Source organism: Nerophis ophidion, linkage group LG06 (assembly GCF_033978795.1).
Source record: "Nerophis ophidion isolate RoL-2023_Sa linkage group LG06, RoL_Noph_v1.0, whole genome shotgun sequence".
Classification (NCBI taxonomy): Eukaryota; Metazoa; Chordata; class Actinopteri; order Syngnathiformes; family Syngnathidae; genus Nerophis; species Nerophis ophidion.
In genome coordinates, this window is record NC_084616.1 from 40505579 (window position 1) to 40525155 (window position 19577).

General features: G+C 39.9%; 1 protein-coding gene across 9 annotated transcripts in view; it reads right to left on the reverse strand.

Annotated features, from left to right (window-relative positions):
• prdm16 (PR domain containing 16) overlaps positions 1-19577 on the reverse strand; it is a 583842-nt gene that overhangs the window by 4261 nt on the left and 560004 nt on the right. For all 9 annotated transcript variants that reach the window (XM_061903779.1, XM_061903780.1, XM_061903778.1 and 6 more), the window contains 3 exons: positions 17310-17479; positions 16487-16658; positions 7237-7497 (listed from right to left, as the gene is read on the reverse strand). In XM_061903779.1, coding sequence (XP_061759763.1) covers positions 7237-7497; positions 16487-16658; positions 17310-17479 — 603 coding nt within the window. The remainder of the gene's footprint in view (positions 1-7236; positions 7498-16486; positions 16659-17309; positions 17480-19577) is intronic.

Here is a 19577-nt window from a genome sequence, read left to right on the forward strand (position 1 = left end):
TCTTAAGTCCCGCAAAACATTTTTTTGGGGGGGCACGAAGCAGCCACCGACGAATACTGGAGGAAAAGTGTGATGATAACCATAGAAGAGGAAATGGCACTTAATGCCTGTTGAATTCCAGGATGCGCCCCACAAAATATGGCCAAAAGTTGAAAATAAGTCATTAACAATATCAAAATGTATTTTTTAAGATTTTATAGTTTTTTATTTTCTGTTCACAGTTGTAAAAAAAAAAAAAGAGGATTATTTGTTACTTTTTATTTTTGGCTACTCTATCCCAACCTTTTTTGCACCAGGGTCCGGTTTTGTATAAGCAAGGGGTCCCCAAATTTTTTTACTCGGGTTCAAAAAAATGTGGTCGGGGGCCGGGTTATCCATTCAGCAATCCATTTTCTTGTCCCCTTTGTGGTTGCGGGGGGCGGTGGAGCCCATTTCAGCTGCATTTGGGCGGAAGGCTGGGTACACCCTGGACAAGTCGCCACCTCATCACAGGGCCAACACAGATAGACAGACAACATTCACACTCACATTCACACACTAGGGCCAATTTAGTGTTGCCAATCAACCTATCCCCAGGTGCATGTCTTCGGAAGTGGGAGGAAGCCGGAGTCTTAAGTCCCGCAAAAATTTTTTTGGGGGGGCATGTAGCAGCCACTATCGAATACTGGAGAAAAAGTGTGATGATAACCATAGAAGACGAAATGGAAGTGAATGTCGAGTAGGAATGTGGGACGCACGTTTGTTGAATTCCAGGATGCTCAGCACAAAATATGGCCAAACGTTGATAATAAGTCAATAACAATATCAACATATATTTTTAAGTTTTTGTTTTTTATTTTCTGTTCACAGTTGTAAGTTTTTTTTTTTTTAATGATTATTTGTTACTTTTGCTACTCTACACCAAGGGCCCCCAACCTTTTTGGCACTAGGGTCCGGTTTAATGTAGGCCAGGGGTCCCCAATTTGTTTTACTCAGGTTCAAAAAAATGTTGCCGGGGGCCGGGCTATCCATTAATCAATCCATTTTCTACTGCTTGTCCCTTTTTGGGTCGTGGGGGGTGCTGGAGCCTATCTCAGCTGCATTCGGGCGGAAGGCGGGGTACACCCTGTACAAGTCGCCAAGTCAATAATAATATCAAAATATATTTTTAAGTTTTTATTGTTTTTTTTTTATTTTTTGTTAACAGCTGTAAGATTTTTTTTTTTTTTAAAGATTACATGTTACTTCTTAGCTCTCGCCACTCTACACCAAGGGTCCCCAACCTTTTTTGCATTAGGGTCCGGTTTAATGTAGGCTAGGGGTTCCCAAAACTTTTTGACTCATGGGCCGCATTGGGTTAAAAAATATGGTCAGGCGCTGTGATATATATATATATAAATATATATATATATATATATATTTTTATATATATATATATATATATATATATATATATATATATATATATATATATATATATATATATATATATATATATATATATATATATACATACTGTATATATGTATATATATATATATACATACTGTATATATATATATATATATATATATCACAGCGCCTGACCATATTTTTTATGTATTTTTATATTATTGTGTATATTCTATATATGTGTATATATATATGTGTATATATATATATATATATATATACAGTATATATATATATATAATATATATATATATATATATATATATATATATATATATATGAAAGTATATATACTGTATGTAGACATACATATGTATAGGCTACATATACATATTTATATATATAATTGAGTCATATAATTGGCTATTAAGAGTATGTGAAAATTTTACCTCTACCTACTTCTGTGATGACCTCCTTAAAGGGGAATATTATCACCAGACCTATGTGAGCGTCAATATATAATTTGATGTTGCAGAAAAAAGACCATATGTTTTTTTAACCGATTTCCGAACTCTAAAAGTGTGAATTTGGCGATTTAAACGCCTTTCAATTGATAGCCTGTCGAGCGATGACCTTTCACCCGTGACGTCACAACATGAAGCGATCCGCCATTTTCTAATCTTATTACACGCACCAAGTCAAATCAGCTCTGTTATTTTTCCGATATCCACACAAGAATGTGTGGATATCCTGCGACACTCAAAGCAGATACATTTCCAACGATAAAGTCAACGAAATCTGCAATCCCGCAGACGAGCGAGGTAAACCCCCTGGATATGATTTATGCCACTTCTTTTTCTGTCTCATTTTGTCAACCAAACTTATAGGGTTGTGCATGAATGCATAAAGGGGAGTTTTGTTCATGTTATTGACTTATGTGGAGTGTGCTAATCAGACATATTTCGTCACGGCATGACTGCAAGCTAATCGATGCCAACATGCTATTTAGGCTATCTGTATGTACATATTGCATCATTATGCCTCATTTGTAGCTATATTTGCATCCAGCCTTTCCCTCCACCCACATTTAATGCCAAACAAACACATACCAATCGTTGGTTAGAAGGCGATCGCCAAATTCGTCCTCGCTTCCTCCCGTGCCGCTGTCTGTCGTGATATGGCTCAAAAGCTTCAGTTTCTTCTTCAATTTCGTTTTCGCTACCTGCCTCCACACACCAACCATCCGTTTCAATACATGCGTAATCTGTTGAATCGCTTACGGTGCTAAAATTTGACTCTGAATCCAAGCTAATATCGCTTTACCTTTCTGTGCTATCTGCCATGTTTGTATCTGTGTGGCCACACTGTGATGTCACAGGATAATGGACGGGTGGATATAACGACGGTTAAAATCAGACACTTTGAAGCCGTTTTCCGGGATATTGCGTGGTGGGTAACATTTTGAGAAAAACTTTGAAAAATAAAATAAGCCACTGGGAACTGATTTTTATTGGTTTTAACCCTTCAGAAATTGTGATAATGTTCCCCTTTAAAGATTTGTATTTAAAGAGAAATATCAAGCAGCTAAAATGCGGTAAACATGGATACGTGTAGAGAGTGTTTTGCTATTTGCCCCCCATCGTGCATTGTAGTGGATTTAAATGCATGTAATTTTGAATTATGTTTGGTGATTGGACATTTTTTTTTTAATAATATTCGCAGAGTTCAGTGATCATGTTGTGTTAGTTGTGACCGTGAGTTGACTTCCTGTGTCGGTTGCAGTTTGCGCTATGACTGGGAAAGGTTGTTTCGAATCAACAGCGATTGAACTGTCATTGAATTGTTATTATTATTAACTGCTGACTCGAGCCAAAATTGATGACGTCAGCGGGTCACACTTGACCCACTGGCCATAGTTTGGACTCCCCTGGACAAATGTTTGATAGAGGTTCCACTGTATGTTCTTGACGGGTGTCACATACCTGCGTCTTAGCCTGCCTGTACAAGGTCTCTTTGAAGGTGTCCGACTCTAGTGAAGCGCTAAACATGTCTTTGATGTCAAAGTGTTGCTCGTCGCCGGATGCTTTACGTAAGCCTTCCAGGCCCTTGGGAAAGCTGGAAAGACCTTCAAGGTCCAGGAGGGGGCCGTCCTCCTCTAAACACCTGGAGGAGGTGACGGTACAGGCGGACGGCACAAATGTGGACGTACGGGCGGATGGACGGGGTCAGTAAATGGACAAACAGTTGGAATGGAAATGGAAATGCGTGCCATTGAGACAGGAGGAAGGGTTCGAAGAGAAAGGGGATTATTAACAACAGCTGCACACATGTAGGACACAACCAGAGACAAACGCGGCAATCAGAGGATAAATCGTCCACATTTAGGGCCTAATCTACTAAAGGTTTGCGTGTATCAAAAACGAGCTGATCTACTAAGCTACTCTGCAGAATATATGACGATCATCACAACGACCACAATACTGGGAGATGAAAATATAACCATTGAGCACTCACACTGTGATTGATCGAAACTAAAATTGTTCTGCGTATACATTTAACATGTTGGAAAATTGTGTGATATCTGGCACAGTTACGCACAAACGGCGGTGAGAAAGGAGCATTGACGTGTTAACATATTTGGACTGTCAGAAATAAAAATATTATCCCTATCGTCTATTCAGCAATGACATTTTATAATTTTACAGCAGCTGAATGACTTAAGTGAGTGATCAAACCCAATTCAATTGATTTGTTTGTGTCTGTTTTTTTTTTTTTTAATAATGTATGTTTTTTCATGTTTGACATACAGTGGGGCAAAAAAGTATTTAGTCAGCCACCGATTGTGCAAGTTCTTCCACTTAAAATGATGACAGAGGTATGTAATTTTTATCATAGGTACACTTCAACTGTGAGAGACAGAATGTGAAAAGAAAATCCAGGAATTCACATCGTAGGAATTTTAAACAATTTATTCGTAAATTATGGTGGAAAATAAGTATTTGGTCAACCATTCAAAGCTCTCACTGATGGAAGGAGGTTTTAGCTCAAAATCTCACGATACATGGCCCCATTCATTCTTTCCTAAAAACAGCCCCAAAGCATGATGTTTCCACCCCCATGCTTCACAGTAGGTGTGGTGTTCTTGGGATGCAACTCAGTATTCTTCTTCCTCCAAACACGACAAGTTGAGTTTATACCAGAATGGATACATGGATGATACAGCAGAGGATTGGGAGAATGTCATGTGGTCAGATGAAACCAAAATAGAACTTTTTGGTATAAACTAAACTTGTTGTGTTTGGAGGAAGAAGAATACTGAGTTGGATCCCAAGAACACCACACCTACTGTGAAGCATGGGGGTGGAAACATCATGCTTTGGGGCTGTTTTTCTGCTAAGGGGACAGGACGATTGATCCGTGTTAAGGAAAGAATGAATGGGGCCATGTATCATGAGATTTTGAGCCAAAACCTCCTTCCATCAGTGAGAGCTTCGATTGGTTGACCAAATACTTATTTTCCACCATAATTTACAAATTAATTATTTAAAATTCCTACAATGTGAATTCCTGGATTTTTTTTTTCACATTCTGTCTCTCACAGCTGAAGTGTACCTATGATGAAAATTACAGACCTCTGTCATCATTTTAAGTGGGAGAACTTGCACAATTGGTGGCTGACTAAATACTTTTTTTGCCCCACTGTATATTATTATAACACAGGGGTGTCGAAACTTTTTCCACCGAGGGCCGCATTCTCAAAAGTCAAAGTATGCGGGGCAATTTTGATATTTCTTTATTTAAAAAATGCAAATAACAGATATCATATATGTTGAAAGACATAACTTTATGTCAGCTTTGTAATAATGGTGACTAAGTATCCATCCATCCATCCATTTTCTACCGCTTATTCCCTTTTGGGGTCACGGGGGGCGCTGGCGCCTATCTCAGCTACAATCGGGTATATCATTATTAATTATTGGTTAGAACATTTTTTTTAATTACATTGTTATTGTTGTTTCCCATATAAGAATAGAAAAAAACAAACCAAAACAATTTTGTGTAACTGCACAAACAAGTGTGTCAAAAATTCTGCCTGTACAAAAATGTTAATGTTCAGTTACACATTTAACAGTTGTAAGTTTGGTGGCTTTCATTTTTCTAATTAATCAATTCATAAATTGGTATTGTTTTATTTTTTAACTGACGAACTAAACTTTGTTCATATTTTATTAAACATTTTTTGAGAGCTTCGAATTTTTTGGATCGGTGTGTCTACCTTATTTCCACCTAGGGCCGCATACTGAAAAGTCAAAGAATGCGGGGGCCATTTTTATATTTTTTTTATATTAAGAAATGCCAAAAACAGATATTATATATGTTGAAAGACATACATTTATGTCAGCTTTGTATTACTTATTGGTTGGAATATTTCAGCTTGTGTTTGCTTTTTTTCTTACATTTTTATTGTTGTTTACTTCCCATGTAAGAATAGAAAGAAAAAACAACAACAATATTGTGTCTCTGCACAACCTAGTTTGTCAAAAATTCTGCCTGTACAAAAATGTCAATGTCCAGTTACACCTTTAACAGTGTTTATTATGGTGGCTTTAATTTTTCAAATTAATTGTTTTAGAAGTTAGTATTGTTTTATTTTTTTTAACTAACAAACTAAACTTTGTTTATTTTTTATCAACATTTTTTTGGAGAGCTTTTAATATTTTAAATTGAGGTGTTTACATTTTTTCCACCAAGGGCCGCATACTGAAAAGTCAAGTAAGTAAGGGCAATTTTTATATTTTTTTAATATATTTATCCATCCATCTTTTTCCGCTTATCAGAGGTCGGGTCGCGAGGGCAGCAGCGTTTTTTAAAAAGCTAAAAACAGATATTATATATTTTTTCCTCATTTCATTCCCAACAAAACTCAGTTTATGGGCCATAAATTGCTCCCGGGCTGCATTTTGGACGTGACCATTATAATAAAACTCCTATATAAAACACTTTTTTGCCATTTCTTGCATCTGGATAATTCCAGAGCAACATCAAAACACTGCGGTGCCACCCAGAGCGCACCTCTAGCATGCTAAAAATAGATTGTTATCCAGATCACACTTCTCTATAGCCTAGAAATATAAACATGACGAAACAGCCCAGATTGCACCTTATGAGTGTTTCCATGGTAACTCGCAAAAACTTAATTTAAATACAATCGATCTGAGCCGATTTTACGCGCAGTCTTCGTAGAGCCCCCCAACACGGCCACTTATAGTACACGCAACTTTATAGTTTGCATACACAATTTTTGGACTTTCCCGCCTGAGATTGTGTGGAGATCCGCCTCCACAAGCCTAAAGAGGCGTGCAATTTGCATTACTACTTGTGGAGCGGGCGTGTCCTACGGGCCTGCCGCGGAACAGGGTGTGCAAGGACCGGCCTCGAAGACAGCGACATGGGAGTAAAGGGCCCAGGTGGGCCTTGTTATCTAACCACCTGTCGCCTTTATTAGCAGCAGCCGGGACGAGACACAGCAGTCGGAACGAGACACAGCAGTTGGATTGGGAGCCAGACAGAGAGAAAAAGACAATTTTGCTGGAAAGCAAAAGCCTAGCACAACTGAAAATAAAACCGTGTTGTACCCTGAAGTCCGGGCTCTCGTAGCAGTGTGTGGTGGTCCGCAGAGCACACTAGAGGGCAACCTATACACTAATATGATGTAATTTGAATCTTAGTAGATCAGGCCCTTTGTGTACAATGTGGACTTGATTTGAAGAGAGTAGAGAGTATCACCACCACTGAGTGTATTATTGATTAGTACTCGCATTAGAATGTAGTCCTTCATATCGCTGGTAGAAAACGACCGTGTACCTGCGAGAGTGTTCGTAGCTCATCGATAAAGGAGCGGCCTCTTCCTCGTCCTCTTCTTCTTCATACACGCGCGCCGCGACGGGAGACAGGGATTCGGGCGCATCGTCGTGGGACTTCTCCGTCAGGCTGCCTTCCTCCTCCTCTTCCTCGTCGTCGCCCTCAGCTTCATCTTCCTCCTCCTCCAGACCCTGAAGGGCCAGCTTGGAGTTGGACAAGGTGCGGCCCCCCGGGTGGTGCCCGTCTGTGTCGGCCAGGTCAGGTCTGCCCAGGGACAAGAGTCAAGACAGGTTAGATGCGTTGTTAAGCGTCATTTTACTGTTAAAGCATCAACATATGTGGTTTTTTTTATGCAAATTGCTTTTCAGCATTTAATGGTAATTTAAGTCAACTTAAAAACCCCCAAGCCAGTGAAGTTGGCAGGAACACTTCAGAAAACCACTGTCAGTAACTACAGTCGGTCGCTACATCTGTAAGTGCAAGTTAAAATTCTACGGTGCAAAGCGAAAGCCATTTATCAACAACACCCAGAAACACCGCCGGCTTTGCTGGGCCTGAGCTCATCGAAGATGGACTGATGCATGAGTGTAAACGTGTTCTGTGGTCTGAACACTTTGAATTGAATATAAGTTAAATAATTCAACCTACTACTTGTCCAGGGTGCACACCGCCTTCTGCCTGAATGCAGCTGAGATAGGTTCCAGCACCCTCGGCGACCCCAAAAGGGACAAGCGGTGGGAAATGGATGGATAATTCAACCCAATAGTTAGTCTTGGGAATAACCCAACATTAAGTTATCATCACTCAACTTTTTGGTAGAATAATTTAATGGAAAAGTTGGGTTGAAATAATTAACCCCAAAATGTTGAGTTAAAATATTAAATAAAATTGGGTTATTTTTTTAACCCAACATTTTTTAGTGTGCAGGCTCCATAGGTGCGATGCAGAGCACCGCGAGGGCCCCTTTGAAATTGCTGTTTTTTTTCTTCTATACGTTTGGACGCCTTTATTGGGCCCTTAACATTCACAAAACGTCCCCATGTTTTACAGGTGCGACAGGTATGGCAAAAATATATTAATATTACATTTGATTTCAAAATAGGCTCTCCAGCACCACCTTTAAAATTTGAGAAAATTAGCCCCTTCTATCTCATTCACGTATCGACACAAAAATCGCAGGAGACGTCTATCATGACAAAACCCACATAAAAGTCTCAGGAACCCATACTTGAAAATGAACAGGAATTAAGCCATCTTGGTTTTCATCTTCTAGTTTTTGGGCGAAAAAAGTGGTCGTACTTTAACCAACTCCTTCTACGGACTTTGACCAAAGGAGTCGTGGTTTGAATGACAGATACTAAAAATATAGATAATGATAAATTGCAAACTACATGTTCCGATGCCTAAGATGTGAGCGTGGTATTCAATGGTTTTTAGCCATTTTCGGGTGAAAAAAAGGGGTCATACCCCTCCAAGGGGTGTTGGCCAAACGAGTCGGGGTTCAAATTACAGATGCTACACATGAATGTGATGATGAATTGCTGAAACATTTTGCCTGGTCGTATCATGGGGGCGTGTCATGGCGCCAAACATTGCTTTGATGATTCGCCACAAAACACGAAACGTCAATAACTCGGCTCCACAAATTTTAGATATTCATCTTATTTGGTAGAAATGACGATGATGACACCCTGAAATACCTGATGGGTCACTACCTGTTCTTAATTATGTGTAGTGGGTGGGGACTCTCGGCAAAAACTGCTCTACGCCATTTATTGATTGATTGATTGAAACTTTTATTAGTAGATTACACAGTACAGTACATATTCCGTACAATTGACCACTAAATGGTAACACCCAAATAAGTTTTTCAACTTGTTTAAGTCAGGGTCCACGTTAATCAAGCTAACTGTCATTTTTGCACTTTCGTTGATCAGAGGCGCATACAGAACTGATAGGTGATGATAAATTGCCCAAAAATGTTATGTAAAGGACAGGATGTGGGCGGGACATGGCGCCACACTTTGATCTGATGGTTCGCCACAAAACACGAAACGTTAATAACTCGGTTTCACAAGTTCAGGTTTTGATCGTATTTGCTACAAATGATGATGACAATCTGAATTGCATCCATCCATCTTCTTCTGCTTATTCGAGGTCGGATCGCGGGGGCAGCAGTCGAAGCAGGGAAGCCCAGACTTCCCTATCCCCAGCCACTTCGTCCAGCTCTTCCCGGGGGATCCCGAGGCGTTCCCAGGCCAGCCGGGAGACATAGTCTTCCCAACGTGTCCTGGGTCTTCCCCGTGGCCTCCTACCGGTTGGACATGCCCCAAAGACCTCCCTAGGGAGGCGTTCAGGTGGCATGCTGACCAGACGCCCGAACCACCTCATCTGGCTCTTCTCGATGTGGAGGAGCAGCGGCTTTACTTTGAGTTCCTCCCGGATGACAGAGCTTCTCACCCTATCTCAGGGAGAGCCCCGCCACACGGCGGAGGAAACTCATTTCGGCTGCTTGTACCCGTGATCTTGTCCTTTCGGTCATGACCCAAAGCTCATGACCATAGGTGAGGATGGGAACGTAGATCGACCGGTAAATTGAGAGCTTTGCCTTCTGGCTCAGCTCCTTCTTCACCACAACGGATCGGTACAACGTCCGCATTACTGAAGACGCCGCACCGATCCACCTGTCGATCTCAAGATCCACTCTTCCCTCACTCGTGAACAAGACTCCGAGGTACTTGAACTCCTCCACTTGGGGCAAGATCTCCTCCCCAACCCGAAGACGGCACTCCGGGTAAGAACCATGGACTCTGGACTTGAAAGTGTTGATTCTCATCCCAGTCGCTTCACACTCGGCTGCAAACCAATCCAGTGAGAGCTGAAGATCCTGGCCAGATGAAGCCATCAGGACCACGTCATCTGCAAAAAGCAGAGACCTAATCCTGCAGACACCAAACCGGATACCCTCAACGCCTTGACTGCGTCTAGAAATTCTGTCCATAAAAGTCATGAACAGAATCGATGACAAAGGGGCAGCCTTGGCGGAGTCCAACCCTCCCTGGAAATGTGTCCGACTTACTGCCGACAATGCGGACCAAGCTCTGGCACTGATCGTACAGGGAGCATAAAGTCTGAAGTGGCTTGATTTATTTGAATTTTTTAATTTTGTTTTGTTGTATTTAATTTTATTAGGGCCCGAGCCAATGGCTCTATGTGGCTGCTGTGTTCTTTCTTCTATATGTTTGGATGCATTTTCGAGGGCGTTTATATGCACAAAAAGTCCCCATATTTTGCGGGCGCGTCAGGTATGACAAACAATGTCATATTTTGGAGGTCCCGAAATGTTAGGTGACGGGTCAGAGCATCGGGAAGGAGCCGTTCAACACTGCCCGCAGTTTTAATTTGTTATTATTTTTATTACAATAACTTTTAATTTGACTTCAATATCCATACAATCTGCAAACTCCGAGTACCGTCACTGTAACGCGGCACCAAAGTATTTTATTTTGGTGTTTCCAATCCCTTCATGGTGACTCAAGAGGAAGCAAAGCACAGATATTGTGTTAACAGTCCTAAGCGCCACTCCTGAAAGCACACAAACAACATGGGTGTCGACACACCGCCTTGGGGCACTTTTCAAACAGCCCCCCCATGATTAATTAGATGTTTCCTCGGTAAAAAAAACAAAAAAAACAGAAAAAGTGTGCAAATGTGGCGACCGTACAGTAAATGTTTATATTATGACCCCTGCCATCTGTACAATCTCCATAAAGAACCCCCCGTTGCCCCCGCCATCACCCCCAGACCACATGACATGGCTCATGATATCATTTCCTGTGGGACAGCAAAGTTACCCTTTTTTTTTTGGGTCACACAGTGGACATTTATCAAATGAGACAAGATTACCTCTGGGGAGGTGCATAGGAATGGGTCACACATTGTGGGTGGGTAAACATGTGTGTGTGTGTGTGTGTGTCGAGTCCTCTTTCAATCTAGATTAAATATCACTATAATCAAATTGCCAAGCTGGGAAAAAGTCCATGCCTGTGTCCAGGGAAAGAAGCTCTGACATGACGGGGCTCCCTGGGCTTTGTCATTTAGTCTAAACACGTCAACGTGCTGTTTGGGTTAGCAGGCGGGGGGTAAGGGTACGGCGGATGGATGGGAGGGGGTGGGCCTCCATCATCAGTGGATCTCCCGGATCAACCCGAGTGACCCCATTAGGGTCCTAATTGGCAGACATGAGTATCCCAGTCCCAGATGAGGGACCAGCTTCGACTTCCCATATCACGGAAGTCGATCTATGGTAATGATTCTCAAACAGCTCCATCTAGTGGCATGCCAAAGAATAACTTCATTAAATATTCAAACATAGTGTTACTGATAAAACTGTGCATGATGTTACGGTAGCCCAAAACATGAAATAAAACATCTGCCTTTTTTTTAGATGAATACTTAGGCCTACCACACTACTACTACTACTACTAATAATAATAATAGATTTCATTTGTAAAAACATGTTACATTGAGCAAACAACCTCAAATTGCTAAAGTGCATTAAAAAGAAAAAAAAGAAAAAAAAAAAAAGAAACCAGCCTAATAGCTAGAACTATCCATCCATCCCATCCATTTTCTACCGCTTATTTCATTCAGGGTCACGGGGGGCGCTGGAGCCTATCTCAGCTACAATAGGGTGAAAGGCAGAGTACACCCTGGACAAGTCGCCACTTCATCGTAGGACTAGCACACATATATCTAAAAAAGAGGCTTTTTTAAAAAAGAAGGTTTTTAAGCCTTTTTAAAAAACATTTACAGTCTGTGTTCCCCTCAGGTGGTCAGGGAGAACATTCCACAGACTGGGAGCCGCTGAACAGCAAGCCTGGTCTCCCATTATTTGGAACTTTGTCCTCGGAGGTTGGAGGAGGTTAGCCTGTCCGGGGCAGAGGTGTCATGTGGAGGATTTGTGCTGGATTTTAATGTCGGTCATTATGGTGGCACTTAGTTTTTTTCTGGTGAAAAAAGTCAGAGGACCACCGGCCTATGGACTTGATCGTGCTCATTAACACTGCAGGGGGGCAAATATCCAGTCATACTCGTACTTGGCGAACCCTGACTTCCCCAATCGGGAAAGCATTCGTGGATATTTTCACGCACTTCTAAAAAGGTGAATGCAAAGGCACCTCGGCGCCATCACAAATAGTCAGGTGTAAGCTTGTGTCACTCATAAGCAAACAAACACGGAGAGCCGTCCGCTGCATGGGAGGACCGAAAGAGCGACGCTTAGTCTGAATTACCGATATTAAAGTGTCAGGCCGCGGTGGATGAGACTCGGTATTGATCCCAGATGGCAGCCATGCTGGATGAATTGCCACAGAGTCTGCTGGCTTTAATGCATGTTGACAAGAGGAGGGGGGTTTGGACAGACAGACTGTGAGACTCGGGTATGTTTACGTCAACCGAGTAAAGAAAGGTGAACTCTTGCTACCTGGACTTTAGATACTTTGGTATGGTGCACTTTATAAAATTAAACCAAACGAAACAAAAAAACAGACACATTGTCTTATGATAAATTTGGTTAGTCAAACCAATTTTCATCCTCATAGGGCCCCTTGCAAAAGTGAAAGCATAGATCTGTTAATGTAGTTCTACAAAGTCAGCCCTTGATTTGATCGTCATTATTTACCGACAAACTGATGAAAAAATGGCTGTGGAATCAGAAGTCAAAATGACAAGCAGATAATAAAGTTTGGATTTGGAATAACTGGTTGCTTCCGCTGTGTGCGGTACAATTTTAAGGGGTTGAAATATCATTTTTTCACTTTACTTCTACATATTTTGCTTAGATGCCAGCTGTGGATGAGCTCCAACATAGGACTCCATCCATCCATCCATCCATCCATCCATCCTCTACCGCTTATTCCCTTTGGGGTCGCGGGGGGCGCTGGTGCCTATCTCAGCTACAATCGGGCGGAAGGCAGGTTACACCCTGGACAAGTTGCCACCTCATCTCAGAACATAGGACTCACATGAGTTAAAGTTAAAGTTAAAGTTATAGTACCAATTGTAGGAGCCTAAATACTGTTTAAGTTAATTTACATTTTATGGAAGGTGCTTTATGTTTATTCAGCCAAAAGGGGATTATTTACTTTATTTGCATGATAAGAAATGTATTTATTGAATGCTTAGAGTAATTATATAAAGCTCACTTTAATTGTAATTATTACATTTGTCAAAATTATTTGATGACATAACTGTTTTAAGTGCATATATGGCGGAAGGATCTGTTTGGCAAGGGGGGGTTTTTGGACGCAAGGTGTCATGGGTAATGGCGGTGGAATCGAGCCACACAGTTTTTGGACCTCACTCATACTTATTCTCATTCATACTTTTTCTAACTTGTACTGCGACAAACTCTCTTTATTTTGTCATTCATTTGTTCCCACATCGTTACTGTTTTATGTTTTGAATTATTAAGATCACAAGTAAACCATACAAACGAAGAAGAACGTCTGGAGTTTTGTTTTGTTGTTGCCGCAGCAAGCGGAGTGAATGTGATAGTAGAGGAGCGTCAAGCTAAGGCTACTTTAGGAATCTAGATTTTCACACACACACACACACACACTAGGTGTGGTGAAAATTATCCTCTGCATTTGACCCATCCCCTTGTTCACCCTCTGAGAGGTGAGGGGAGCAGTGAACAGCAGCGGTGGTTGCGGCTGGGAATCATTTTGGTGATTTAACCCCCAATTTCAACCCTTGATGCTGAGTGTTAAGCAGGGAGGCAATGGGTCCCATTTTTTTACTGTTTGGTATGACTCGGCCGGGGCGGACACTTCAACCACAAGGCCACTGAGCAGGCAATGAGTGCAAGATGCATATTTTTTTTGTGTTGTATTGGCTATTTTATACATTTACATTTTATTTTTTATTTACCATTTAAACTAGTGGTATTATGTTTTAATAAAGCATTCCATAAATAAAATATTATTTTTACTATTATGAATGAAATGTTTTTTTTTGGTCATATAATCAACCATTTTGTGTGATCAATTTAACAGCACATATTATACATATTAACAGTCAGACACACACAGAAAGAAAAATAATGACCGAAAAAGGAATAGGCTGAAGCCAAGGCTTATATTTGCCTATCCTATACATTCACTGAAAATTAGATTGCCTGTAACAGCAAGGTTAAAAAAAAGATCAATGGTATGAAAGTAATTGTTGCAATATTTTATAATTTTTATATTATTTCATCTTTCAAGACTTTCTTAAGAACTACATGTCTTCAACTCATCACTGAGCTTGTTCCACCATTCAACTCCTAAAACTGAAATACATTTGTATTTTATATTCGTTTTTACTTTACATATTTCAAAAATCAATATCCCCCATGAATAATAGTTTTCTCCTCTTAATTTAAATAACCTAAGAATACAAGCCGGAAGGCTGTTGTTCTTTACTCGAAACATAATTTCCATTGTTTTTAAAAACACAATATCTGAAAATGTACCTACATTAGAATTTATGAGTAGTGGATTGGTGAGTTCATAGAAGCACGCTTTGTGCATTATTCTAATGTTTTAAGCTTAATTATTGGGTCTATGTTTTGTTTTATAAACATTTCCTCAAACTTCAACACAATATGTTCGATATGGAAAAATAAAAGAATAATACAACATATGTGGACATTTCTTATTCAGTGTGCGTCTCACTTTATAAAGAATACCAATGGATTTGGATATGTTTCCTGTTATATATTCAATCTGTGGTTTATGATCAATTATTATTCCGAATAATTTAGTTTCATATACTCTATCAACTTCCACTTGATTTAATTTTGCTTCACAATTTGTCCTTGCAGCACTAATCACCATACATTTAGTTTTCTTCTCATTTAATGAAGCAACTCCATCCATCCATCCAGCGCCCCCCTTTGGAGTCGCGGGGGGCGCTGATGCCTATCTCAGCTACAATCGGGCAGAAGGCGGTGTGTACCCTGGACAAATCGCCAGCTCATCACAGGGCCAACACAGATAGACAGACAACATTCACACTCACATTCACACACTAGGGCCAATTTAGTGTTGCCAATCAACCTATCCCCAGGTGCATGTCTTTGGAAGTGGGAGGAAGCAGGAGTACCCGGAGGGAACCCACGCATTCACGGGGAGGACATGCAAACTCCACACAGAAAGATCCCGAGCCCGGGATTGAACCCTGACTACTCAGGACCTTCGTATTGTGAAGCGGACTCACTAACCCCTCTTCTACCGTGAAGACCATGAAGCAACTCAACCTCTATTATCCTCAACACTTCCTTCATTATACTGTGTATTTCATTTTAAAAATAAACACGGAAAATATTTTAACATTTTCTATTTTTTGTCACTGTTTTTTCCCTTCAACTTCCATGTCCAACTTTTCTAAAATTTTACGTGTCAAACCATTTAAGCCAATAGAGGGCGCCAAACGACAAGCGCTTAGAACGTGTGCAGCCTGCAACTTGACCTGAAACTCTCAAGAGTGCATGTCCTGTTGTCTTTTGACAGTCATGTACACCAACTGACCACTTTATTAGGCACGGTGGAGGTACAAATCTGCCTTTATAAAAACTATCAATGTTGAGTTTGGAGTGAAACTAATTTGTGTCACTGCACTACATAGTACCGGGATATACTCGTATTAGAATAGAATAGAATAGAAAGTATTTTATTGATCCCTGGGGGAAATTCAGCACCACAGTTCGCTCACAATAAACAATAATAATAATAAATAATATATGACATATATTATATATGTAATATATGAATAATTTAAATATATTCTACATATATTCTACATTTAAGTGCAGTCAAGAAGGAACATATGCATTATACAGGCTGATGGCTGTCGGTATGAAGGACCTCCTGTGTCGGTCCGTGTTACATTTTGGGAGTCTGAGCCTTCCACTGAACGTGCTCATTCTCTCCGCAAGGTCCGAGTGTAGTGGGTGGGAGGTGTTGTCCATAATGGCTAGGAGTTTTGCTAGACTTCTCCTGTCTGACACCACCGCCAGAGAGTCCAGCTCCACTCCCACCACATTAGTGGCCTTCTCTACCAACTTGTACAGTCTGTTTGCATCCCAAGTATTACACAGTATTACTGTGGTTAACTTATTTAGCTGCATAAGCATGGACATATTCGACACAGCTTTATGTGAAAGGAATATAAACTGCACCAAAAATGTTTTTTTATTTTTTTTATTTACCTCTTGTCCGTAGAGCTGGAGGCCTGGTTCATCTCACTGTTGGAAATGAAGTTACGGATTTCTGAGAAGTACGAGTCCTCCTTCTCATCTAAAAGTGCATGATTGTCTGGCTCGGAGTTTGGCGAGGAGACGGTGGTTCCTAAGTTGGAAAGCATCCCAGACTGTTGGCTCACTGTGCACAGACATAGACATTAACACACGTTAACACACAGACGCACACATTGAACGTATGTTTAGTTGAATAATTCTTAGACATATGCTATATAACAACGTCGGAAAAATGTCAAATATTACAAGGGTTAATGTAAGCAATGGTCTCATCTCGCTATACCATCAGGGAGATATTAACATGTGTTATGTTACATTGGAACTCAGCAGGATTTCTGTATAATTTGTACATGAACTGTAATAATGACATATTTTCTTAAAAAAAAAAAAACATGCTGGTGTCACGGTAATTTACCAGATTTTAATGAGGAGAATAAAATGACATCTTTGTTTTATTTATATTAAGCAAATAGAATTGTTGAATGAAAGCGTTCAGTTCACTTCAAAAACGTCATCAAAGTGACTTCCATAGCGGGCATAAAAAGGCTATTTTTGGCAAGGCAAGAGGAAAAGTAAGGGCAAACTCTTGAATTAAGTGTCTTTCCCCTCTTTTTTTTGGTGTTTATGTTTGTTTGCCGCACTTCACGAAACATTTATTGAGGGCAAAACTTAATAATTTCCAAATGGGTAATGTGTGCCATCCATTAGTCAGTCTATTAACAAGACCCAGCGACTCCAATGGAGTGTGGACTAAGAGAGAGGGAGAGACTCCTACCAGGAATGTTCTCATGCTCGTGCTTCTTGAGATGGCGGTCCAGGTTGGTTTGCTGACCGAAGCAGCGGTTGCACAGGTGACACTTGAAGGGTTTCTCCTTGTTGTGGATGTTGCGAACGTGGCGTTGCAGGTTGGACGAGATGCTGAATGAGCGGTCACAGTACTTACACCTGCCGGGACACACACACACACATCATGACATCTTGCCTTTCTGGTTTGGCGAATAAGAATATAGAGAGAAGCACAGCAGAGAGAAATACAAAAAATGCCATACTTGACACCAAAAATACACTTTTTTTTTAACCACTATTTTGTTCGGGGTCAAGGGTGAGCTGGAGTCTATCTTAGGTGCCTGGGAATCATGCTGGTACTCAACCGTAACAATTTTTGGCACTTTTGTGTGTGTTCATGTGCTAATAAATGTTAATTGTTTGAGAATAATCCTTTATTTATATCTAACATTTGACCCTGAGCTCAGAATAATGAACCTTGGTTTTTATCTTGTTTTCTTAGGCTTCTGAGGCACAGTTGCAAGTATTATGTAGTAGAATTTGCATGCGGTTCATGCTAAAGTGTATAGACCAGAAATCTCAAACATACAGTCCGTGCGGCCCCCAAGGTCAGTTTGCTAAATATAAAAATTAGCAATTTTTTTTAAATGAAATAAACTGCCATTATAAACGTGTCCACAGGATGCAATTCAAGTTCAACCCATGTCTACAGTGTTGAAAGATGATCAGCTGCTCCTGTTGTGGAGCAAATTGTAAAGTATCCACTCAACAAAACAGTAAGATGCAAAGACTTAAGTCAATTTGAACATCATCTTTTTAGTTAGAGTTCCATGCAGCGCTTGCAAATTGGTTGAATGCACGATGCGCACCCTAAACTCCATTGTAAAAGTGTGTTTCTAAATTTGTTGCTTTTGTTCTGTTTCATGTTACACTTAAATCTGCTATGGTCACATTGGTTAAGATTGTAGTTTTCAATCAATCAATCAATCAATGTTTATTTATATAGCTCTAAATCACAAGTGTCTCAAAGGGCTGCACAAACCACTACGACATCCTCGGAAGAACCCACATAGTTTTGTCACCTTGACTTCGGCTATGGTGTCATTTTGATGATTTTTTTTGTTGATATAACTATTTGCATATTTGAATGATGATAAATAAATGTGCTGTGCCAGTTGCGAAGTTCACCAAGGCGGCGGTTTGAGTAAGCACTTGATTGCTTTTTCAAACGTCTTTAATGGTGAACTGAAAATTGATTCGAATTCGAATCGGGATTCTCACGTTGTGCGATTTAGAATCGATTCTCATTCTTAAAAATTAGATTTTTTGGGGGGGGATTTTTTCGGGGGATTTTTTATTTTTCTTAAATCAATCCAACAAAACAATACACAGCAATACCGTAACAATGCAATCCAATTCCAAAACCAAACCTGACCCAGCAACACTCAGGACTGCAATAAATAGAGCAATTGAGGAGACACAAACACGACACAGAACAAACCAAAAGTAGTGAAACAAAAATGAATATTATCAACAACAGTATCAATATTAGTTATAATTTCAACATAGCAGTGATTAAAAATCCCTTATTGACATTATCATTAGACATTTATAAAAAACAATAAAAAAAAAACCCAATAGTGTCACAGTGGCTTACACTTGCATCGCATCTCATAAGCTTGACAACACACTGTGTCCAATGTTTTCACAAAGATAAAATAAGTCATATTTTTGGTTCGTTTAATAGTTAAAACAAATTTACATTATTGCAATCATTTGATAAAACATTGTCTTTTACAATTATAAAAGCTTTTTACAAAAATCTACTACTCTGCTTACATGTCAGCAGACTGGGGTAGATCCTGCTGAAATCCTAGGTATTGAATGAATACAGAATTCTTTTGAATCGGGAAAAAAATCGATTTTGAACCGAATCGTGACCCAAGAATCGATATTGAATTGAATTGTGGGACACCCAAAGATTCACAGCCCTGATATATATATATATATATATATATATATATATATATATATATATATATATATATATATATATATATATATATATATATATATATATATATATGTAGCTGAGATAGGCGCCAGCGCCCCCCGCGACCCCGAAAGGGAATAAGAGGTAGTAAATGGATGGATGGAGATATATATATATATATATATATATATATACATATATATTAGGGGTGGGCAAATTAATGCGTTAATTACGAGTTAATTTATCAATCTAGTAACACCGACA